A 24,958-nucleotide genomic window follows, 5' to 3' on the forward strand; every position below is an offset into this window, starting at 1 on the left:
TTTGCCTGCTTCAAATGTAATTTACTTTGAATTATCATTGTTTATCATTCTGCTGCTCTGTATAAATAAACTTCGCTTGCTGATGTGCTTTAATAAATCTCAATCTTTTCAAATCTCTTAATTTCATTAATGCTCGTTCTTTAAAGCCTTACATTAAATGTTCCATTCCATAAATCATGCAAACAATGTTCTCATGCTATTTATTTTTAGACCACACCAACTCTTGCATTTTAATCCAAATGGTTGTCTGCATCTTTAAGTGGCTCAGTGATCTGTGCTATAATGTGTCAGGGGTTTTTTGTGGCGATGCAGAAAAGCAAATCAGTAATGGGGCCATCCTGTGCTGAGAGCAGGAGACAGGGTTTATACACCAGCAACCCTGAGGAGGAGAGACAGAGGGAGGGCAGATAGAGAGAGAGAAAGAGAGAGACAGATAGTCAGAGAGCGAGCTGTCCAACCCAAACGTGCCTCGCAGCCATGCAATTATTTTCTGCAGTGTGTTCCAATATCAACTCGAGAGCAATGCAAATTATTTAAGACACACTTTTTTAGGAGCTGCAATTATAATAATGATGATCTCAATTAGCGTTGCCATCGCCTCGGACTATTTAGCAGGCGATTCTGCAGCCGCAGGCGAGTCCCCGATGGAGAGCACCAACACAATGTCAGGGCTGAGCGAAGAGGGACACTTTTGGCCTCCAAATCGCTAAACCCAATTTTTTTTTTTCCAGAACGGGACGTGATTTTTGATGCCTTTTGCTCTGAGAGACGACTAAATTAGGCTGTTGTATGTACATACTGTCATATTAAAGTTGGATCCAACTGCTACACAATAGTTTTAACAGGCCTTGCTGTTTAAAAGAAACTTAAAAAATGCTAAAAATGCTTGATGCTGTTGCAAAACAAGTCTTTAATGTTAAAACTGAGGTGTTTTCACAAATGTAAGTAGATTGAATCCAACAAAAAATAAGTTGTTCCCACAAAAACCCACAAGAATTATGTTGATACAGCTCATTTTAAATAAGTAGTTTGAACAAATATGCAGTAATGCATGTGCAATTTGAAATATACACATTAAAATACACTTCTTTTGGAAGTACAGGCCCAAAAATAACATTCAATTTGGTAACATTATGACAAGTAAGACTCTATGATTTTTCTTCTTCTAAATTATGTTTCATGTTGGCGTGGATTTCCTCAGGGTGCTCCGGTTTCTATAGGTGAATTGAATAAGCTAAATTGGCTGCAGTGTATATGTTTGTGAACGGACAAGGAGTGTATGGGTTTCCCAGTGTTGGGTTGCAGCAGGAAGGGCATCCGATGTGCAAAAAATATGCTGGATGAGTTGGCGGTTCATTCCGCAGTGGCAACCCCTGATTAATAATGAGACTAAGCCGGAAAGAAAATGAATGAATGTAGCAATAGTGTATAAGTAGGATTTATTTCGGACAATAAATCAATGTATGTAATATGTAACACACTTGTGCTGCCATACACGAGTTGTTGTGTTAAAATGTGGGGGAATACATATCAATTATACATGTATAAATAAACTTACAATCTTATGTACAATACAAAAAAAAAAGTAGAATGACAGAAAATGTGGGGTATTGGCAGCATACAAATCCTAAATAAGAGTTTTAAATTGAAGATTCTCAATGACTTGGTTAAATTTAAAACAGCGCAATTTATGTTTAAAGCTAGGAATAAAGTACTTCCGAAATGCATATCAAAGTTTTTGGAAGAAATTCAAGAGGGTTATAATCAGAGAGAGAAACAAAATCTTAGGAGGTTGAAAACAAAAACCACTTTTAAAAGTTTGTGTATGTCTGTATGAGGTGTGAAATTAGGAAACAGTCTAGAACAGATTCTCAAACTATGTCAAGATATTAATCAATTAAAAAAGTTGTATACATTATTAAAGAAATATAATGATTTATAGAAGTGATTGAAAAAGAATACATAGGTATATGCCGAGCTAATGTGTTTACCATGCTGAAACACTTCCGGTGACCTGTTATCGTGATTTCTTTTCCATTTTATATGGTTTCTTTTAAAGTATCGATGTTGTAATGTAATTCAAATACAATCAGTTAAACAGACTTTGGCATCCATTTAGTTGCTCAAGCGTATAACGAGACAAAAAGCCGTTTGCTCGCACGCACCCGTCAGAATCGGCAGGTTAGTGCAGAAGCTCCATTGAATATACTGGGGTAAAATAAATGCTCATATTATAAAGACATGGCAGGGAAAATGTAATTTACTGCAGTGCTTCTTGTACAATCTGAGTCCCACTATATATTGGATATCACTCAGCCAGTGGAGATCGCTGATTTTTAAAGAAAACAGACCTTAAATGCACCAATTTTGCAATGGCATACAGTCCTATTAGCACGCTTCGGCATATACCCTATAGCAAAGATATGATGAAATTTCAATTAATGGCTGTTTGCAATACTATGTATTTTTTTCCATGTATTTATTTTTTTAATCAACGTATGTCCAGGATTCTCAGACATGCAGAATATATATTGATGTTTACAGTCTTTTGTGACTTAACAATCATACAAAATACTCCATTTCACTATCGTATTATGTCTTTAATTACACTCATGATTTAAATTAGCCAAATTTGTTTAAATGCTGCGTTATACAGTCTACTTATTGGTTTCCTCATCGTGGAAATCACAGGAAAACATGTAAATATGATAAGATTACTTACCTTGAGACTTCTGTGTAACGTTTAATCAAGTTTCAGCTTCTGTTCTGCATTTTAAACGCCCTTTTCCTCCAGCACAAGATAAAATGGCTTCATTTCACGCTGACCTCTGTATATAATACATAAATAAATAAACTTACGATCTTTATGTACAAGACAAAAAAAGTAATTAGAATGATATTTGGATCATTCAAATCCTTTACTTTTTTAAATTGAAGATATTTAATTTTATTATTTTAATTTATTTTCTTTTCAGCTAAGTCCCTCTATTAATCCGGGGCCGCCACAGCGGAATGAACCGCCTATTTAAGTTCAATGATTTTTTACATTTAAAACAGCACAGTTTATGTTTAAAGCTAGGAATAAATTACTACCGAAAGGCATACAAAAGTGTTTGGAAGAAGGGCAAGGGGAATGCAATTTGAGAGAAGAACAAAATCTTAGGAGGTTGAAAACAAGGACCACATTAAAAAGGTTTGTGAATGTCTGTATGTGATGTGAAATTATGGAACAGTCTGGAACAGATTCTCAAACAAATGTCAGAATATTAATCAATTTAAAAAGTTGTATAAATATATATATATTATTGAACTAATATAATGATTTAAAGAAGTGATTGAAAAAAAATGGCAAAGGTATGATGCAATTTCAACTAATGGCTGTTTGCAATACTATGTATTTTTTGGTTCATAAAGTGGGTCTATGTTATAAAACGTAAATGTACAAATGGAATCAAACCTATAATATGTCAAAGATGCCAAAAGTAAAATAATTCGGCTTAGTCTTCTTTTTAAAAGAATTCAATAAAATTAATCGTTGTTAATGTGCCAAAGGTACAAACGGTGCAATTCCTTATGTTTAAATGCTTTTAAACCTTCACAGTTACAGGCCTCAAAAACACTTCCATAATAACAATAAATTATAATCCAGACTCGACACTGCGTATACTCATACTGACAGTATGATAACCTTGGTTAAAACTATCAGTTTTGCGATATCATGGTATTTTGATTACTGCTCTAAAATGAGTTCTTTTAAAAAAAGTCTGGGAGAAAAAAACAACCCCATTGAACACGATATACATTTTTTTAAAATATTTTAAATATTTTGAAACGGTAACATGTCAAACTAATTAATTGAAATAAGTCATTGACTTCTGCTGTCTTCATTAGTTTAAAAAAATATATATTTTCAACTTGAAAAGGCATCTTTGGATATCTTTCTTTTCTATGGATATAAAGTAAAGCCACTGCACTGTTCAGCACTACAGCATGTTGGATGTTGGTTTATAAGAGATTTGTTCTTCAAATATTTCCTGAATAATGGAAAGACCAGTAGCTTGTAATGTGGAGGGTCTTATTCTAATGTTGCCCTAAAAAACTCTCTAAAATAGTCGTAAAAAAAAACGCGGAAAAAAAAAATAGAAATGTTATAACAAAAAATTAAGGCTTTAAAAACTTGACTTTTTAGAACCGCGGTATACCTTAAAACCGGTTATCGTCCCATGCGTAATGCTCACATTGCGATTTTGATGCTGAACGAGCCATAATATATATATATATATATATATATATATATATATATATATATATATATATATATATATATATATATATACACAATTATACAATTATTATAAAAATACTTTTATAATATTTATAATTATTTTTAATAATTAGTTTAAGGAAAGTGGTTGCAAACTATTTATATGGGCTTAATTTAAACAGAGTATATTTAGTACATAATATATTATATATTTGTATATTTAGTATATTTATATATTTATGTATATAATGTTATATTTATATATAGTATGTTTATACATAATGTTAAACTTTATTTAAACTCAGCTCAACAATTTGCAATAAACCTTTTTTGTTTGAGTGAAGAACTAAACATGATTATTATTTTAAAAGTTTTTACAATTCTACTTATTATTGTTGGTTTATAAGTTTAGTTTGTTTAGTTTTCATTAGTTTGTGTAGCCTATTGTTGGGTTACTTTGGCACAATAGCAAGAGGAAGTTAAAGTAAAACAAACAACTCTTATTTTGACGGGTTGTTGTGAAAACACATTGATATGACGCTCTATTCACAAATAAAACAATAAAATAATCGTCAGAAGTCCTTCAGGAGCAGTTCTGGAGAAGAAGATCATGTGCTGATGTGATGTATTCATAGTGGTCATGATGACAGCGAAATGAAGAATGTCATCACGTGTGAGTAATCAGCATCATGTTTGCTGCAGGTTGCTCATAGACACGGAATATATAGATCGATGTTTACAGTATTGTTGTGGCTTAAAACTTATATACAATACTCCATTACGCTATTTTATCATGTCTTTAGTTACACTCGTGATTTATTCAAGCCAAATTCGCCGAATTTCTTTAAATCCTGCGTTACACAGTCTCGCTATTGGTTTCCTCATCGCGGAAATCACAGGAAAACACATACATACGGTTAGATGTATTACCTTGAGACTTCTGTGTAACGTTTCATCACGTTTCAGCTTCTTTTTAGGATTTTGAACGCCCTTTTCCTCCAGCACAAGATGACATGGCTTCCCTTCAAGAGCACGCGCAGTCACGCTGACATCTGCTTCAAAAACTCGCGCCATTAAAAAAAGGTTGGCGTTGATTGGCTGATTGCCAGTGTGTTTGTCTTTTATGAACAGAAAATTAACGTTATCTCAACCATTCTTGCGTGGTTATATTGTGTATTTATTGTCGTATTTAGGACTAATAACTAAAGTAATTGCTATAAAGAGAGACATTGTCTTTGGTTTGAATTGACATTCAAATAAGGCTAATACAAATGGACTTTTTAAGGTTTTGGTACCAATGTGTTCAAGTAAGTATATGTCAGTGTCTATTGTAACTTAATTTTGCCATTTGAACATGTTAAATTGGTATTTTTTAAGTTTTAAAAATTGACAATGATTTAAGTTGAGGATTTTTGGTGTGCTTATACTTTCCCAGTAATATAAGAAAAACATTATTGAGAGGAAGGAAATGTATAATCTCTTAAGAAAATACTTATTTTGTAAGTAATTGATTTATAAGTGCTAAATATGTTATATAAAATCAATGTAATCTGGAATTCAGTTTTTTTTTTTTTTATTTCCATTTACAACCGTCTATATCCTCATGGGATAGTAGTGTCCATTGCAAGTAGAGAATCTCGCTAGTAAGTCAAGTCACCTATGTACTTTTAGCCAACTTTAATTTTAGACATTTGTTTTGTCATATTTATTCATTTTTAATGTGTCTAAGAGCTTCAACAATAACATTAGATTGCATTTATGCTTTAAAACCCTGCATAATGCCTAGTCCTAAAAACTTTAATTGTAATTGCTTCATGATTAACATAAATTTTCATCTAATTTATATGTTATGGTGTATTTTAATCCCTGAAGAGTTCTTTAAAATAATGAGTGCATTCGATTGTTATTAGCCTAGCAAGTAGACTGGTAGTTTATGACGAGGCTCTCAAACGAGACCTCAGCCTATAGAAACAAAATGCAAGCTGACCTATTTCAGCTCTCTCAGTTCATGTGGAAAAGGCTTGCACCGCTATCCCATTCTTTTATTCATTGCTCTGTAAATAACTCCACTTTATGAAAAGCAGCGAATGTGACTCACGGATACCTCTAACCACAAGCCATTATTATTTCATGGCCTTTGTAAGAGGGGTCTGTAATGTGGCTCACACTTTAATGTCTGCGCTCGCTCTGATGTTGTGTGGTACACAGCGGCCCTTGTTGCACGTCGTATGCCATCCCTCACTTGAATTCACAAACACTTCCAAGTGCATAAAAAGCACGGAAGAATAGTGTCCTGAGAGGAAGCGCGGCTGAAAAAGATGGAGTAACTGCAGCAAACTGGGCGTTCTCATTTGGTGGAACCTACAAAACCCCAAATTTATCGCAGTGACCAGTTGAGGACCTGCTAAATGACGTATTCTCGTGGGCCTGTTAGCGCAGGCTTTGTGCTAAAGTCAGATCCCTTCAGAGTGAAAGGCCACTGACGGAGTCAAGATAAAACCGTCATGCATGAAAATGAGCAGCAGGTCACACTAGGGACTTGGGTTCAATCACGGCCTGCCCGAGCACCTGCTCGTGACTTTGACAAGTTAGCTTTTTACAATTTTATGCGCCTTTTTTACGATTTTCTTGCAAATTTGTGGTCAACGCATTTCAATTTCAAAGACAGAAATGAGGTTGAATCACATCTGTCTTCGCTGACCCTGAGTAAAACGTGCCATTTCCTTGGGAAAAGGGTTCATTTGATTGATCGGTGTAAAACCAGGATGAGAAATAAGAAAGTTTAACACCCAGATGGATACTTGTCTTAAAGGCACAGTGTGCAATTTTAAAGATGTTTAAATTTTTTTTTGTTCTGTGCTCACTTTAAATGCACAGACTATAGAAAATATGACTATATATGGGTTGAAAAACAATCTTTAAATAGCATAAAATTTTTGGAAAATGGTAATTTAGTTGAGGAAGTATGTTTATTTTGATGACATTAACCCTCTAAACAAGGGAAATGTGCAAAAGGGTTCAATTCTCTAAGTCTTTTTTTGTGATTTCTTTTTTAATTTTATTTTATTAAAGGGGGAGAATTTGCTTTAACCAAATTATTCAAATCAGGAGTGAGGAAAATGGGGAAATATTTAAAGCCTTTTTTAAAAATCTCAAAAGGAAATTGTACCGGAGGTGGTTTAAAGACATAGAAACAGATTTAATCCTAATGTTTCAATCAATAGTATACGTTTTTACCATATTGTTATTCCTAACAATTCAGATTCATAGGTAATAATCCCCATCTTCTCCATGTAAACGATTGGGGTGAGGATATTTAATTAAGTACATTTAAAATGTTTTCCCAGTAGTATTTTCCATAATTTTAAGTAATGCTTATTTTTGTTTCATACCTACATTTATAGGCTTCAGTTATAGTTGATTTTAAGATCCGAGCTAATAGATTGAATCACATTGTGGCTTCATTTTGGAATAAGGTGTTGGGGGTCTTTTAAGGCTGTTTGAACACATTTGACTGACTGCGCATCGGTCAGACCAAATGGGTTTTCAACAAGCTCTGGACATAGTAAAAAGTGGACAAGCTCAAAACATTTCAGCATTTACACCTGTAAAAACTCTATCTGCTTGTTAATGACGTATCGGTGACGTATGGAATACTGTTTCAGGGTCCAAGCTGCCACTCATTCATTTGAATTGAGAAAATATTTGTTTAGCATTTTTTAGTCATATCACACATTAACGTGAATCTTATATAAAATCAAGGTGTACACAATATTAAAAAAAATTAACCACATTCTGGCCATCTGATAATAGGCATGAATTTATATACTGTGATAGTGATTTTAGAAAGTATTACATCGCTTTGTAAACGTTTATTATTTTGATGAGCATCCCCAGTTTGATATGGCGCTTGGACCCGAAAGCCACTTCACGTGATGTCACACTTAACAAGCGGACTCCACTTGTGCTCAAAAATGTCAATTTTGGAGCCAATGTGTGTCATGATTGCATGCAGACCAACAAGATCTCACGGCAATTCATAACAATTTGATTTAGTAGCTAATTCGTATGAATTTAAACGAATCTCATTCGTACAATTTACTACGACTCGCTTATCCCACAATGATGGTTGGGTTTAGAGGCGGGGTTTGGTGCCACGCCTCCTTTTTAAATTGGTACATTTTCGTACGACTGACTTCTAAATTTGCCATTAAACTGACAAAATGTAAAATAGTTACGTTTTCTCGTGAGATCAGGCTCTGGCTCCAAATGACATCACTGCAGCAAGATGATGGCGGCCATACCTGTTTTGGCTTCAAATTTCTGCAATGGATGTGTCATCCATCTTTTCTTTTTCTTTTTTTTTTCTTCTTAAACAGTGATTGCAAAGTGTGCATATTCAAAAACCGAGGACTTGAAAGCATGCAACGCAGAACGCCCAGCCTCCATACATTATTTCTGTGAAATAAAGCAGTTTTCTATGTGTGCTTTTTTCAGTAAACACTCGCTGCAACTCAACTGGGGGCCAGAAGAAAGCAGCAAAAACGCGCTGAAGATGTGTTGTGTCCCCCGCAGAGGCTCGGCTGCTCCACAAATAGCCTTTTCAAGTAAGTTGCGGCGGACCGTGCTCTCTTCAGATCAAAGCCGAGGACAGAGAACATGGGCCGTGTCCATTACACGCACCTCTGGCTGCACGGACCATCTAAACAACACTTGAGGTGCTGGGAGTCGGAACAAAACCATGTAAGTCAGCTATTAAACTTTTATTGTTTTTTTCCCGCCTCTCTTTTTTTTTCTCTCTCTCTCAGAGCTGTTTTTAAGTTCCTGCGACGAATTCCTCCACGTTGCATAAAAGCATAATGCAGCCCCATTTCCACAGGCTGCGTCTTTGTAGGATAAAAGATATATGTGTACAAAAAGTGAGAACTCCCTGATGTTGGAGGTAGACAGTTGCTTTTCAAATCCTAGTTTTGGTCCTTTATTTTATTCAGCAGTGAAAAGCCATGAATACAGAAAATAATAACGGCCGTTACAGTTCTCAATCATGACCTCTACTCTCGCAGAAATCCGTAACATATGGACACAGTACACGGTAATGAAAAGTATCAAAAAACAGTCTCGATTCTTCGAAACCAAACCAAACGGCAAAAAAAACAACCAAAAGGTATTCACCAATTACATAAACATGTTTTTTTTTGTTTTTTTTTTTCGTTTTTGCTACAGTTCCAATTTACTGTATACATAGGGGATCATATTCCCAGAGAATGATAGTTATTAGAAAGGATACATGACTCAACTGCCAGACGTAATGCTTCAGAACGTATGCACAGAGGTACAAGCAATAAATACACACATTAGGAAAAGCCTTACAGCTACGCAACGCAGATGCAGGAAAAAGCAGGTTTGCTATTCTTAGCAAGCAATGAGAGAACAGTAAAAATTCATGAATTTCAGGAAGAAAAAAAGAAAAACACTGATCTTTTTAGCTTAGAAAAAAATGTCTGGTAAATTCATGGGTCCACCAACATTTTTTTTTTCTCGTATCTTTTTACATAATATGCACAATTATCAAAATACAGACAAAATCATCCCAGAAAAAATCCCGGACAATCCTAAAATCTATTGAAGGAGATTGCCGACCTGGAGGTTCTTCTGGTATTATGTGCAAGCAACTATTTTAGACATTTTTTTAAAATGTTTTTACAAAAAACCCATGCAAACTCTACAGGTAATATGCATTCTGTGGCTGAGAGTTTCTTTTGTCGATCATCATCTCCCCGCGGAAACAGTATAGCTGAGGTATGCACACTTTAGTCCATCAACATCATCATCCTGACATTTTTTTTTTATCATATGTGTTTATTAATTCTTATTTCCAGTCCACCAAATGAATTTAGACATGCATTTTTAAGAACACAATATCATCCCCTTACAGGTATTTTTTTACATATTCATTCTACAAATGTCTTGAGGACAAACTAGTTCAATGCAAACCTTCCACATCTGCCTTTGGGAATGTAAACTGGCGCTTTTGGCGAGGTCCAGCGTGAATCGGGTTGGAAAAATGTGTCGGTGGCGTTCTAGCGACTCGTGCAATCTGCCATTTTTTCTCGTGTTGTGAAGAGGTAGAAGCCTTTTTTTTTGGATAAGTGGGAGAAACCCTTTTTGTATCTTCTTATTCAAAGACGCTGCGTCCTTATATTTGGTGCCATAAAATTATTATGAATGTCATCTTCAAGTCAATTTGCTGACTCCAGCAAAGGATAAGGGATACGCTTTGTCCCTGGATCCAGCTCTGCTGTCTTATTAGAGTGTGTGTGTGTGTGTTTGCGTGTGCGCTAAACTAGCAGCCAACCCTAGGTTTGGCACAAAACGGGAACAACTGCACGGTATGTTTCACACACACACACACACACACACAGAGACAAAGTTTGACATTATCGGTTTACAACACAAAGCAGTAATCCGTTTCAAATGGGCTTTCTGCATTAGAGAACAATCAAAGTAAAGAGAAAGAAGAAAAGGAAACAGGCTTTGCGTTATTTTCAACTGTAGAGGCAGAAATCTGTATAACTTTGGTTTGACTGACTGAAAAGGAACTTTAAAGCAACAACCGCTTCTCCTCGATGACGTAAGCGACGTTCAAATAAAAGTGAGCGATCACTTCCTGTTTTACCTCAAAATAACCGGTTGCTACTTATACACCATACATGGTCTAACCACAAACCTTCGTGTCTATATAGCCATGAATTATACAATGAGTCTGAATCAATGGAGCAAAGCAAACGTCAGCTGGAAAAGGGGAGTCCTTTCCCTGTCATGGCTCTGTTATTTGCTTCTACAATATAACCAAGCCACATCATTTCACATCGACTTGAAATCATGACTTTTTTGGCTTCACTAGATATCTTAGAGTTTGGTTACTATATTTTTCGGTTTCGGCTCTGAAGTAAATTGACGGATATAAGACATGACACGTCGGACAGTCACAATGAACAGTACATTTCACTAGTAAAAAAAAAAAAAAAACAATGATGAGATGCTTTACGCAAATAATACTAAATGAAACTCAATTTCTGCACTTCCACGAATGGATATTTTGGTCATGATCCATTTATAGCTGCTCTCTTGCTCTACCTGGCTCGAATTCACCAGGCCATATTGAGCACTCCGTCTGTCGATCAAATTACAGCAAAATCATTTCAAATCTTTGTACAGGGCTAAAGGAGATAATCCCAGAGGTTATTCGAAGGTAGTTAGTGAAAAAAGAAATAAGGAAAAGCTTCTTTGTACTAGTCACAGAAGACTGACCAAAGAGTCTGGCGGCTTCTGTCTAAGCTATTGGCCGTTGATAGTGTTGGCTTTGGTTTCTAGCTGTTGCCTGTGACTCTCTGCAGGTAGACAAAGCTTTAGAACAAGGAGGTAAAGAGACTAGAAGAGTATGCAGAAACGCGTTGTGTTTTCTGAGATGCAACTGAATCACACGTCACGGTTTCAGCAGAAGCAGAGCTGCTAGCGAGACCTACGTTTTTTGTGTACTTTTTTTTTTTTTTTGGACGGCTGCAACAGTCTTGATACCACGGTTGTGTTATTGACGTGACTTTAAGAAATGCCATTTACAGTTGGTGGTGTCGCAAACATGACTCGGAATGAACATAAGCTTGCGGGAGGAACATAAACAACAGTGATGAGGGAGGAGGGGGGAAAATTAACAGCAACAACAACAACGGAAAACAGCTTTTTTTTTTTGTTGGTTTTTCCTTTTTAAAATTTCGTCGACATACAGGCAGTGACACTAAATTTCTGATACTACTTCATGTGCAAAAAAAGAACAGAGCAACAACTTGAATTGAACCAGCAATTGCATCTAACACCGACGACTAATGTGGCTTGGATATTCACAAACTTAAAACTTCTTTTTTTTTTGTTTTGTTTTTTTGGCAGTATATGTGGCCGCTGGCTTTCTACAGAACGCACTCGCTCCCGTTTCACTTCAGTTCCGTGAGCCTTGTGTTCGTTATGTGATTTGGCCAAGCGGATTCGGATGAAATCTTGTCCTTTTTGTTGTTCTTCCTTTTGTATGTTTGTTTTTAAAAAGCAGACCTCTCTCGTGTCTGTCCATCTGTGGTCCCTAAAGATCTGCGCTATAGATTTTCTTCGGGGCCAGTCTCCAGATGCATGCTAAATAAATACTCCCGCCTGCTGCGTCCAGTCTTTTTGCTGCGTTTGTGGTTTAGTTAAGGGGCGGGGCCTGAAAGGGGCAGAGCCCCAGCGGAGGGGTGGGGCAAAATAGTCATTCCAGATCCTCCGATAGGTTGCCCTCCTCAAGCTCCCTGTCATCATCCAGTTCAGGACTGTGATTGGCTGTGGTCACCAGTGACATCGGACAGTCCTCGTCCTCCATGTTCAGTGGCTCCTCCTTGACGTGAATGGGAGGCCTAATGAGAGAAATAACCAAGAATACAATTTAGTAAAAGGCCTGAGTGAACATGGATAAAAAGATGGGTAAATTGGGTCAATGTTTTTTAAAAAACTAGGTTTATTTGAATTAAAATACATTATTATGAATATTTGTCATGCATTTCTGCAATGTCAGTAAATTTTCATAATTTTTTTTTCATGTTCCTTTGGTTTGGCTAGGTTGCTGCCATAAGTGGTGTTTGTGAGACAAGCAGGGGGGGGCTCAACTTGCAGTCTGATTGGGTCCTAACGCCCCAGTATAGTGAAGAGAACTCTATACTGCTCAGTAAGCTCCATCTTTCAGATGAGACATTAAATCGAGGTCCTGACTCTCTGTGGTCATTAAAAATTCCAGAATTTGCCCACTGGCCTCTTTTGATCATGGTCACCTAACCATGCCCAAACCATTGGCTTCATCACTTTATTTCCTATCCACTGATTAGCTAGTGTGTGATGTGGGATCTGGCACAATATGGCTGTCGTTGCATCATCCAGGTGGATGCTGTACACTGGTGGTGGATGAGAAGATTCCCCCAAAAATGTTTCAAGCGCCTTGAATCTTCAGATAAAGCACGATATAAATGTAAGGATTAAATGCATTAATATAATGTTAAAGTACAGAGTTAAGTTTGTACTTTAATTTACAAATTTACAAAATGTATATTTTGATAACATTACACATTATTTATGATGAAACGTTTGATTATTTGAATGTGTCTTTTCTAAATATATTTTTAAATAAACCATTTTTTTAACCTGACACTAAAGTTTTGAATGCTACTTAGTAGTAAAAGTAGTAGTAGTAATAATAATAATAATAATAATAATAATAATAATAATAATAATAATGAAGATCTTGACCATTTGCAATGACTATACTGTACTAAAATACAGCAGTCTATTGTAACATCTGTTATGACCAGAGGAAAAATGGTCGTGCTCTTTTTACAATTGGTGAAGTTTGTTCCTCGCCACTGTCGCCCCGGCATGCTTGGTTTAGGACTTCAATGGATTTGTTCTTTAGTGTTTGGACTTTCAGCAGTGAAAATTAAACCACACTGAACTAAACTAAACTGAACCTCAACTCTGAAAGCTGGACTGACTTAGTTTCAATCTAGAACTTCTATGTTCAATTTACATTGTAAAATCGCTATAGAAATAAAGATGAATTAAATCTATCATTAAACAAAGATAGCGATTGACCAATCAGAAGCAAGCATTCCTGAAAGCATCTAAAAGCTTTGTATTTCATTGAACATCAGTTGAAACCTGTAACTCATCAGCTGTGCAAAAACACATGCATTCAACACAGCAAAAACAGAAAAGTTAACAGCAATTAAACCCCGCTTAATGAAGCGCATGTGGAAAAGCGAAAGCTTTGACAGTAAAATATGCTCGCCGCTGAGAAGTTTACTGATGGCACCTGCTATTTAAAAAGGGAAAAAAGGAGTAGCTGCAGCCCCATTATAAATAATGGAGAATTTCTCATCCTCTCGCCCCCTGGAGCAACGATGGGGGGGGGTGCGGTTGTTGGCTGGGTGGGGGACGAGTGGAGCTTTTTTTTTTTTTATCTTGTTAATAGAAAGTGCAGGCCTTCGTTAATATGCAGGGGCCGCGGTGGCACTTCTCAAGTGAGGAGACAACCTGCAGCAAGACTCCACCATTAATCAACTTCAGACTGCCAGTTCCCTCGGACACCATGATCCATGTTTTTAACTCCAAATGGATGAATATCTTTACCGACTGTCAATAAATGTGGGGAAGAAATAAATGCGAAAACACGGAAAAAGATGGCGGAAGTGAGGTTACTAACAAGAATAATAACTCTGTCATACACAAACAAGGCTTAACATGATCTCGGGGCTCTTGGCAGGGAGAGAGGTTTGTGCTACCATGATAAATCTGACAAAACCTAATTATTTCTGACACGTCGGATGCATCAGGAAATCCCGCCGGACTGGAGAAAAAGAGAGAGAGAGTGGAAACCTTATCAACTAGTCTCTGTATTAGGCCGTGTCTGGGCCGCTCTCTCCTGAGTCGCGCTCATCAATGGCACAGGGAACTTTGAATATGAAAAGAATTTTAAAAGGTACAGATTACTTTAATATTTATAGCAAAATAGATTAATATTCAGATGTGGAAGCACCGGGATGTTTCTGTCTGCTGGAGAGAGAGAGAGAGAGAGAGAGAGAGAGAAAGAGCACCGGACCACCACAATGATATATTTCACACCCTCCAGAAATACCTGCGAATACCAATTGCAAACTTCTCCAGCCTTTATTAAAGCAATTAATTCAGGCACAATGGCGTCTGCTCGTCGCACAGTGTAATCTTGGCGAAAGATATGCTCTAGTTGGCATGTTCATTGCCTCTTCCTATAGTTCTCTATTCGTTTGACTAATTTTGCATGGTTTTGATCATTTTATGGAAATCCTTATCAGAATTTCCTTTCCATTTTACTGCTGTATTCGCCATTATAATGTTTGCAGATATACATTTAGTTACAAAATAGTGCAGTGTTTCCCAACCCTGTTCCTGCAGGCACACCAGCATTTCATACATTGGATGTCTTCCTTATCTCACCCATTCATTTCAGGTTTTGGAGTCTCTTCTAACGCTCTGATGAATTGATTAAGGTGTGTTTGATTAGGGAGAGGTTGAACATGTGTACTGTTGGTGTGCTTTCAGGAACTGGGTTAAGGAACACTGCTATAAAGGACATTAGTAACTATCACAAACTTCTTTCTTATATTGATATTATAAATATTGTATATTTGTAATCTGCATAAACTGTTCGTTCTCATTTTCAGCTGTATTAGAATACACTAAAGGTGCTAAAAACTTCATAAAGATCAGTTTTGCAATCAATGATGTTACAAATTGTTATCATTTGTAGCATATATATGAAGTTTAATGGCACTATAATGTTTTAGACACCATTTGGACATCATTTAGACACAGATATCGTTTATATAAAAATATTGTATATTTGTAATTTGCATAAACTGTTCGTTCTCATTTTCAGCTTAGAATAAACTAATGGTGCTAAAATTTTCATAAAGATCAGTTTTGTAATCAATAATTTTGCAAATTATAATTATTTTTAACATATATATATATGTGTGTGTGTGTGGTGTGTGTGTGTGTGTGTGTGTGTGTATAAAGTATAATGGCACTACAGTGTTTTAGACACCATTTAGACAGATATTATTGTTATTATGAATATTGCGTATTTGTAATCTGCATAAACTGTTCGTTCTCATTTCCAGCCACCTTAGAAATAACTAATGATGCTAAAATCTTCATAAAGATCAGTTTTGCAGTCAATAATGTTACAAATTCTAATCATTTTTAACATGTATATACATTAAAATGGCACTAGAATGTTTGACACCATATTTAAACACAGATATTATTGATTTTATAAATATTGTATATTTGTAATCTGCATAAACTATTTGTTCTCATTTTTAGCCATTTTAGAATTAAATAATGATGCAAAAATCTTCAAAAAGATCAGTTTTGCAATCAAAAATGTTACAAATTCTAATAAGTTATTATAAATATAAATTATATTAATATAAATTATAACGTTTATATAAATTATAATGGCACTAGAATGTTTTAAACACATCTATTTTGCAATATAAAACAGCATATTTAAAAACAGCAATCTGACATACACTTAAAGACTATTATTCAGTAACAAACAACATAATTTTGGGTGACAAATTCCCATCATGCCTTGCACTATCTGACATATTCCGCAAAAATGTATTAATTCTTTTATAATTATAGGCTGTAATTTCAAATCTTGTTAAAATCATGTTATAAACTGTAACATGAGATACGAGTTCATTATAATACTTCTCATTACTAAACTTCTCTTCCAGTTTTACTCATTATTTAATATGCACAAATTCAGCATACATCATTAAACTGAAATAAAGTCTGAGTTGTCATGAAAATGCTACAATGTCCAAAAAAAGGTGATTTATAAATATATTTAATCTCTAACACTAGCATATTCAGCTGTGATTTAATAACAAAGTCGCTGCAATTTATTATAATATATCTGCTCATTTAACTGGCATCACCGTCACAGAGCTAAAATGTTTATAAACATTTATTTTGTCACAAACTGATGTTTAATGTGCCTATAAAAGTCACCGTTGACCATCAGCGCTCATCTACCGCTTCCCCGTCCACATTTATCGTACGCTAACAAACAGATACGCTCAAAAGATATTACTGCGAGACAAATGATCCCGGCCGGTCGGACGTTCCACTGGCCATTAAGCGCGACACAGGCCTTTACTCCTAATGTGAAGAAGCATGGCTTACAGCTTTCATTTGCATTAATTATAAATCAGCGGCTTGCTTGCGAGGTCGGAGGAGGAAGAGAGAAATGATTAGTCCTTGCCGTCCCTTCTCCACTGTATTAAGATGTCAGGATGAGTCATTTAGTGTTTAATGAGAGGCTGGCATGAGGAAATCTGGAGCCTGAGTCTGTGCCAGTGTGTGTGTGTGGCACAGCGATTGAGTAAAAACACTTCTGTTGCCTAAAATGATCAGACATGAGCATGACAGCAAACACCGACAATTTCTAATGTGTGCGTTGCTTTAATAGTTTATGATATGGCTTTCTGGAATACTGAATCTAAGTGGGTCTGCAGTATATATTTTATATCTAGAGTATCAAGATATTCCAATACATATTGATGAAAAAAATAATTTAAAAAAAGGATTTATTTCTGCTCTAATAAAACTAAATATTATGTGAACACACATTATATCTTAAAGTATCCCTTTACTTATCTAAAATGGCTTATTTCAGAACAAATCCTGATAAAAGATGAGCAAATATATACAGAATTTTTTTTTATTATTTAAAGTAAGTGGTTACAAACAGTTTATATATGCTGAATTGAAACAAATTAAATTTAGTAATATAAAATGTTTGCAACCACTTACCTTTAAATAATTTAGCCAATCCAATGAATCATATTTTGTTCAGTGTATTAATATAGTTTCAGTATAATTTGAAGTATAAAGTATAAGTATAAAGTATATATTTTGTTTCTTTGTAAATGTGTATTTATTTTAATTGTGACTAATTATAGGCTTTTATAATTGAAAGTAAAATTTGGGGGTATGAATATGAATGCTCCTCTCCTACTATTCATATTTAAAAAGAATAATAAAGATTATTCATATCTATTGTATGCATTAATACATATATACATATATATATGTATATATACATATACATTTATTAAATAAATTATTTCATGCTGTAATGCATTTTCATTTATTTATATTGTGAATAATTACGCCAAACTTCCATATTCAAATTGTATTATGGCACAACAACATGAATTTAAAGAGAGATGACTTAAAACCTTTAGTAAATTTCAGTTTGCAACCATTTTTAGTTTCCTAAAGTGACATATTTTTTAAAGTGAAACTTGATCAAACATGTATTTGTATTCTAAATAATTACTGTGAAACATTCAGCGGTTTTGCTTCCCTTAAGTAAAGAAGCATCATACATTTATTTTAAATTATATTTGAAGAAACTAAAAAATATTTACATTCATTTATATTCTGAATAATAACCAGAAAACATTAATAGTTAAGTTGTTTCAGAAGCAACAACTTGAATGTGAATGCACATCTTGCTTATAAATAAATCTAAAAGTCAACTAGCAGTTTAAATCCCACTTTATACTCCGCTAAAGTGACATATTTCAAAGTGAAACCTGATGAAAAATGTATTTATATTATTATATATATTATTATTATTAGAAATATTATATTATTATATAAATTCCAATAACTTCCCTAAAGTAAAGAAACATAATCTCTATACTTAATTATGTCCTGTATAATTACTATACTATATATTTCTTTCAAATTGAATATAATATTAGGTTATAATCATATTTAGATTGCATAAAAGCAAACTACCATACCACAGAAAACAGAATAGGGCAAAAATAATATAAGTGCAGCACACACACACACATATCTGCACACACAGATATCATTAATGCAACATGTTCAGAGAAAGCTTCCTCCAATTGTTCAGCTTCTCAAGAGACAAAATGTGAATATGTTGTCCTCTTTAGCCTCTTCATTATTAAATGCAGCCCAGAAATAGCCACGCGCAAAACACACATTTTCCATTTTGGCCATGTAGAGGTCATGTAAGAGAGATTTTACCTTTACTGAGCATTCATGTCTTATTGCTTCAGCCAGAAGGAGAGAAAACATGAAAAAAAAAGAGGGGTCTAAAAAAAACCCCACACACACCAGACTTAACTGTCGGTTATTAAAACTTAAATAACCTGAGGGAGTGAATACACAGGGATTCTGTCTGGATCTCCGATTTGGCCCACTTCACACTATATACTGTCCCACTTCTGGATCAAACACATTCCCTATTAACACACATTTCGGAAGCGCGTCGTCGTGTGTTTTCTGGCTAATAGGGTCTTTGGGTTGGCATTAGGCACAGATGCGCGTGTCTGACACACTTCCGAGTGCCCTTAACGCTGCTATCTTTGGCTCTGTAAACACCGGGTCGTCCAGCATGAGTGACATCACTGATTAGAGCACGAGCACATGTTCTAGATCACCATTCGTGACCGAGCGGCACCGCATTAATCTTTCATCAGCCTCTGCTCTCTCTCTCTCTCTCATTCTCTGCCAGCCATTAAAAAAGATGGAAAGGCAAAAAGATTTTTAAAGTAATTAATGATATAGTTAGCTTCTAAATATTAATAGGAACGGTCGTGCATAAAATATAACATCTAAACCTCGACGATACAGACAGTGGAGTAATTACAAGGGGAATCTATAATTATGGCAGAATTATTGCTTCTTTCCTATTTATAGGTAAGAGCTGTAATCCAAGAACCAAATGTACACTTAACCTAAGGTCTGCATCATTTTATTTATTTATTTATTTATTTATTAAGCGCGCTAAGGTTAGACATAGTTTTGGAAGCTTGCAAGTATTTATGCTACTGTTCTCTTAGTGATATACTGATTTAAAATTATACTGCAATATTAAGATGATACAGTGTAATTGCTAGAGTATTATCCTCAGTATTATTTCAATAGTAAAGATTTAAGAATTAATTATTTTTGAGTCTTAAATATAACAGCCAAATTGATCCCATTTAGTTTTTTCCTTAAGTCATTTTTTTATAATTTAACATCAAAATGCGGTCTTTTTTTCCATGTAATTGCGTTAATAAATATATTAGCCAATAAAAATGTAGGATATTTTTCGTAATGCAGCTAAATATTTCCCGTCCCCCCAAAAAAATCAAGCACCACCCCATTACATACCTATGCCAATTTTGGAAATAAGTCCAATTAAGAGAAGTCACATTAAAAAAATAATATTTTATTACAGTTATAGGGTTTTTCCTGCTATTTTCCAGCTATCCAGCTGATTTAAAAAAAAATTAAAATTATATATATATATTATTTCTTATACTTGTATTTTATGTTTCCTTTATTCCTATTTATATAAAGCACTTTGACTTACTATTGTGTAAGTCACATTAAAATAGGAAAATAGGTAACATTAAAATTGACCACATATACATTTTCAAATTTACATTTAATGCACAAATCCATTTTAAAATAATATTTCATTAAATTATATATATATATATATATATATATATATATATATATATATATATATATATATATATATATATATATATTAGCCAATCAAACTATAACCTACATTTTAAATAATCTTAAGGCATTTTTTTCATACATTTAAAGCAGGGGAGTCCAAACTCGGTCGCGAAGGGTGGGCATTCTGGAGAGATTAGCTCCAATCAAAATCAAACACACCTGAACCAGCTAATCAAGCTCTTACTAGATATACTAGAATCTTCCTGGCAGGTGTGTTGAAGCAAGTTGGAGCTAAACTATGCTGGACACCCTTGACTTAAGGCATTTTGTATATACAATAACTTTTATTCTTTGTTGTTTTTATTTCTTATACTGTATTTTGTTTAGTTTATTCTTATTCATGTAAAGCACTTTGAATTATTATTGTGTATGAAATGCATTACATAAATAAATTTGCCCTGCCTTGCTACTAGTTAGTTGGTTGGTTGGTTGGTTGGTTAGTTAGTTAGTAAAGAGTATTGAAAAATGGTTCTGCCTAACTGAGCCTGAATTCACTCGAGTTTTTTTTTTTTCCTTCACTTTTAACAATTAGTGAAGTTTTTTTCCTCGCCACTATTGCTACTGGCTTGCATGGTTTGGGACTTGTGGAGCTGCGATGGATTTGTTCTTCAGTGTATGGACTTTCAGCAGTAAAAATTAATCCACACTGAACTGAACTAAACTGAACTTCAGCTCTAAAATCTGGACGGACACAGTTTCAATTGACTAGAACTTCTATGTTAATCTGCTTTGCAATCTACATTGTAAAAGCGCTAAAGGAATAAAAATGGATTAAATTGTTTAGCGAACTCACAGGTGGGTGTGTGGGGAGTATCCAGGACTGCTGTGTCCATTGGTGTCCAGGTGGTCTAGTGTGCCGTTGAGTTCTTCATGCGTGGTTCCCTGTAAGAGTCCGGTCGGGCTGCCGCTCATCATTACTGGAGGACTTGCTCCCATCATAGCTGACGCGCTGTTCATCAAGCCCGGATTACCCAGAAGCGGCAAAGTGGTCTCCGCCAACGCAGCCTATGAGAGAAACAGACAGAGAAAATAATTCAACTGCAGCATTCAGCAGTCAGCATGACAACTTCTAGATTATCTCCAATTTCCGAGTCACTTCCAAATTACTGCTGAAGATTCTCTCCGTATGATAAAAAACAGATGAAAACTGCCGCAAAGTGGCAGGAAAAAAAAAACAACGGGAAAGTTTCTGAGTTGCAAAAACAATCTTTTCACCTTACAAGACAGGCCTCAAATGAACAGCGAATAAAGAAAGCCAGAGCACCCACATGATAATGAAACCGTCCAAAACTTTACCTCAAAACAGTCAAAGAAAAAAAAAAAAAAAAAAAAAACGAAAGAAAGACTCCTGACATTTTTGCCTCCTGCACATTAAAGTTATATACAGTAATTAAATTTTAAAGTTTTTGCCACGAGCACCTCGCTGGCCGACACTGCGAAGCCAAATCATTTATGACAGTTTGGATAAATATTAATGATTATGCCCTCGCATTTGCACAGGCTGCTATCAATCTGAGGCCGGCTGGCAGAGAAGCTTCCTGCCTCTGCCACACGGTGTCCTTCTAGACTCTCACTGCCTGTGCCAACCTCACACACATAGCCACATTTTACCTGTAAGCTGGCATTAAGAGCTGCCCCATAACCCAGACTGGACGGCAGGTTTTTGACCAGCGTCGGGCTCCTAAATACAAAAGTAAAAGTGCATTAGCTTGACTGTAACACCAAATGATGAACAACGACAGACAGATAATGTTTTTGTGTGTGGGTGCGTGTGTGTGCAAGCATGCATGCATGTTTGTGTGTGTGTGTGTACCCTGTAATCTTCTGTGACCTGCGTTTCTGGTATTCCATCTCGTCCACGGTCCATACGGCGCCCTTCACGTTCTCTACTCGGACGAAACACTTGTGCAGGCTGAGGTTGTGTCGCACTGCGTTCTGTTGGACAAGCACAAATCGTACACAATTAATCATGCATCTTTGTTTTGTCAATACTACTACTACTACTACTACTACTACTAATAATAATAATAATAATAATGATAATCATTTTAAAACCTCTAATCCAGGGGTGCCCAAACTTTTTCGTACAAAGGGCCAAAAACCAAACTTGATTGAGGGCTGTGGGCCGAAGTGAAATTTTGAGGGATTTAAACAAAACAAATGGTCTCAACGTATTTCCTGTTTTACATTATTAATTTCTGTAGCTTCTGCGAAGCCAAAATATTGATAAATAATCTTATTATAGCTGTTTTATCGTTGAGTTATTTGAGCCTCGTGTTACAGTTATGAATTAGTTTGATAACAAGCTGGAAATGTTCATGGGTCAATGACAAATACCAAACCGTATTACATTATCTTTGCCATGGGTAATTTATTTGCTAATATTCCAAACTAAATCTTATTAACTATTATTAACTATTAATTAATGATGCAGTATAATTTTTGACATTTTATAATGATCTTATTATAGTCAAAACATAAACAATCCCATTCATAACACAATGAAGTTCAATGCTGAATACACAAGTCGAGTTGCTTCTGCCTTTGCCTTGATTTGCTCACCGATCTCTTGTGCATTGTCCTCTATCTGTCAGCCGACAGTATTTACATTTAAAAAGTCTGATTCATATGAAAGATTTAATTGAAACATTCATTTTTGTAGCTCCTCAATTGAAATGACAATCTCTGTTAAAGGCATTCAACCCAAAACAACTCCCCATCATTCTCTCTCTCTTTTCAGATGGGATGGTGGGCCAAACCAAAGGTTTCAATGGGCCAACTCTGGGCGGCGGGCCCTACTTTGGGCTCATCTGCTTTAGACTAATGTCATAATATCTATACTAAATACTAAAATACAATACTAAAATCATAATATTCCAAATTATTCAATGTTGTACACACTTATGTCTCAAATATGATTAATAATCATTCTACAATTAATTCTAAAGATTAAACGCCTTAATATTTACCCATTACACTTAACAATTTGACCAGCAAACATCGTACAATCATGATCAAGAAGGTTGAAAAATGATGATAATAATAATAAAGAAATACAGGGAGTCTCACACGTGGCCATAAAAGAATCTAATTAAAAGATGTAGCAAAGAAGCCAAATAATAACCTTTGCTCATATTACATTTTTTTCATGTTTTATTTGAGGGGCGGGTGTTTTTTTGCTCTAAGAAAAGAGAGAGAGGAATATAAAAAAAAAAAAACCCTCATAAGCAGATCTCGCATCTGACCTGAAAATCCCAGGATTTGATTGATCTTAATGCCCATGGCTCTGAATATGATAATTTTAATATTAATGAGCAAATGAGCAGTTTTATTATGCATGCTATATAGTTATAACTAATAAGCTGGCGGGGCTGAGAGCTCGATCCCCAAGCTGAGCTGATGAGACCAAGCACAGATATTAAATCACCTTTCATTCCTTTTTAAAAATTCTCTCTGTTAATCAAATGACAAGCCCGTCACCAGCCGGCCCTCACAAAAGAGTAGGGAGGCTCCGAATGGAAATTCCTGCTCTGCTATTGTAGAAGGAGGGACCCGAATACGGCGAAAGCCCCTCTTTGTTACAGGCGGGACCAGATTAAAATATTTCCTCGATAAGAGCTGGAAACAGGGATGCATATGTGGCCGTAAAATGCTTAAAAACGCAAGCGCTCCAGCAGCAAATGAGTCGTGGCCCAGCATGCATCTGTACGGGGAGCTATTGCACACCCTTGTGGAGCTGTAATCATACACCAGCATCATTAGCAAGCCAAATCCAAATTAATTCACTTTGCTAAATCTAGTGCTGGGAAATGCTCCGCATGCTGATGAGAGCCGGAGAAACCTTTGAGAGGACCAGCGTAAAAATAGAAGAGGAAAAATACCACCAGTGTATCTTATCGACGCTCGCTGAGCTCTCCTTGTCTAAAAATAGAGGATGGTTTTTATTGTACCCTCCATTTCTTTTCATCCCCGTCTGACAATGTATTTGTTGGGACAGAGATACAAATGGGGCCTTTTGTCCCGGGAAATAAAGTGTGTTTCTTAGTTGACAGGAGCATTAGCGCTTTAGATCCAGGCGGGTCTTAACCTCTCACTCCATTTGTCTTGTTCTCCTTGAGTTTTTGTCTTGGCGTTTGAGTTATAGTGTGAATATACGAAAGGCTCGGCCCGACATCAACAACAACAAGGAAAAGGGATGTATCGGCGAGCGTCTACAAGGCAAACAGCCATATTTCAACGTAAATAACCAATAATATGCAGGGTAGAAGGGGGGGATGAAAAGGAGACACTGAGAAAGCAGTAATACGCCACGTCTAACAAAAGGTGCTGATGATTGAGTGGCTGGTTAGTAATTAGCGCGTCAGAGCGCACACCTCCCCATCAAGACTCGCCTATTAATTGCACCGAATTAGAAAACGATATCAGAGGCTGAATTATTCTTTCACTTGTCACAGAGAGCGAGCGAGATAAAGAGAAAATTCTTGCTTTTCAGGAGGTAGTAAAAAAAAAAGG

The 24,958-nt window shown here is 35.6% G+C and overlaps 2 protein-coding genes and 1 long non-coding RNA gene across 13 annotated transcripts in view; 1 reads left to right on the plus strand and 2 right to left on the minus strand.

The window, feature by feature from the left end:
- The window catches only part of mdfic (MyoD family inhibitor domain containing), a 257,224-nt gene extending 251,910 nt beyond the window's left edge, over nucleotides 1-5,314 (minus strand). For 2 of the 3 annotated variants that reach the window (XM_087245590.2, XM_087245600.1), the window contains exons 1-2: nucleotides 5,172-5,314; nucleotides 2,723-2,821 (exon numbers count right to left, since the gene is read on the minus strand). The gene's annotated coding sequence lies outside the window, so the exon portion shown is untranslated. Of the gene's footprint in view, nucleotides 1-2,722; nucleotides 2,829-5,171 lie in introns of all 3 variants that reach the window. The other variant, XM_087245591.2, reaches the window with a different exon arrangement.
- Nucleotides 5,315-5,350: 36 nt separating this feature from the next.
- The window catches only part of LOC141381570 (uncharacterized), a 71,124-nt gene continuing 51,516 nt past the window's right edge, over nucleotides 5,351-24,958 (plus strand). The window contains exons 1-2 of the long non-coding RNA XR_015482539.2: nucleotides 5,351-5,571; nucleotides 8,762-9,007. This is a non-coding gene — a long non-coding RNA (uncharacterized LOC141381570). The remainder of the gene's footprint in view (nucleotides 5,572-8,761; nucleotides 9,008-24,958) is intronic.
- The window catches only part of foxp2 (forkhead box P2), a 149,877-nt gene continuing 134,147 nt past the window's right edge, over nucleotides 9,229-24,958 (minus strand). For 4 of the 9 annotated variants that reach the window (XM_087246752.1, XM_087246754.1, XM_087246751.2 and 1 more), the window contains 4 exons: nucleotides 22,278-22,381; nucleotides 22,058-22,127; nucleotides 21,240-21,451; nucleotides 9,229-12,702 (listed from right to left, as the gene is read on the minus strand). In XM_087246752.1, coding sequence (XP_087102878.1) covers nucleotides 12,558-12,702; nucleotides 21,240-21,451; nucleotides 22,058-22,127; nucleotides 22,278-22,381 — 531 coding nt within the window. In that variant the 3' untranslated portion in view covers nucleotides 9,229-12,557. 9 annotated transcript variants of the gene reach the window in all.

Source organism: Danio rerio, chromosome 4 (genome assembly GCF_052040795.2).
Source record: "Danio rerio strain M-AB ecotype USA chromosome 4, GRCz13ab, whole genome shotgun sequence".
Classification (NCBI taxonomy): domain Eukaryota; kingdom Metazoa; phylum Chordata; class Actinopteri; order Cypriniformes; family Danionidae; genus Danio; species Danio rerio.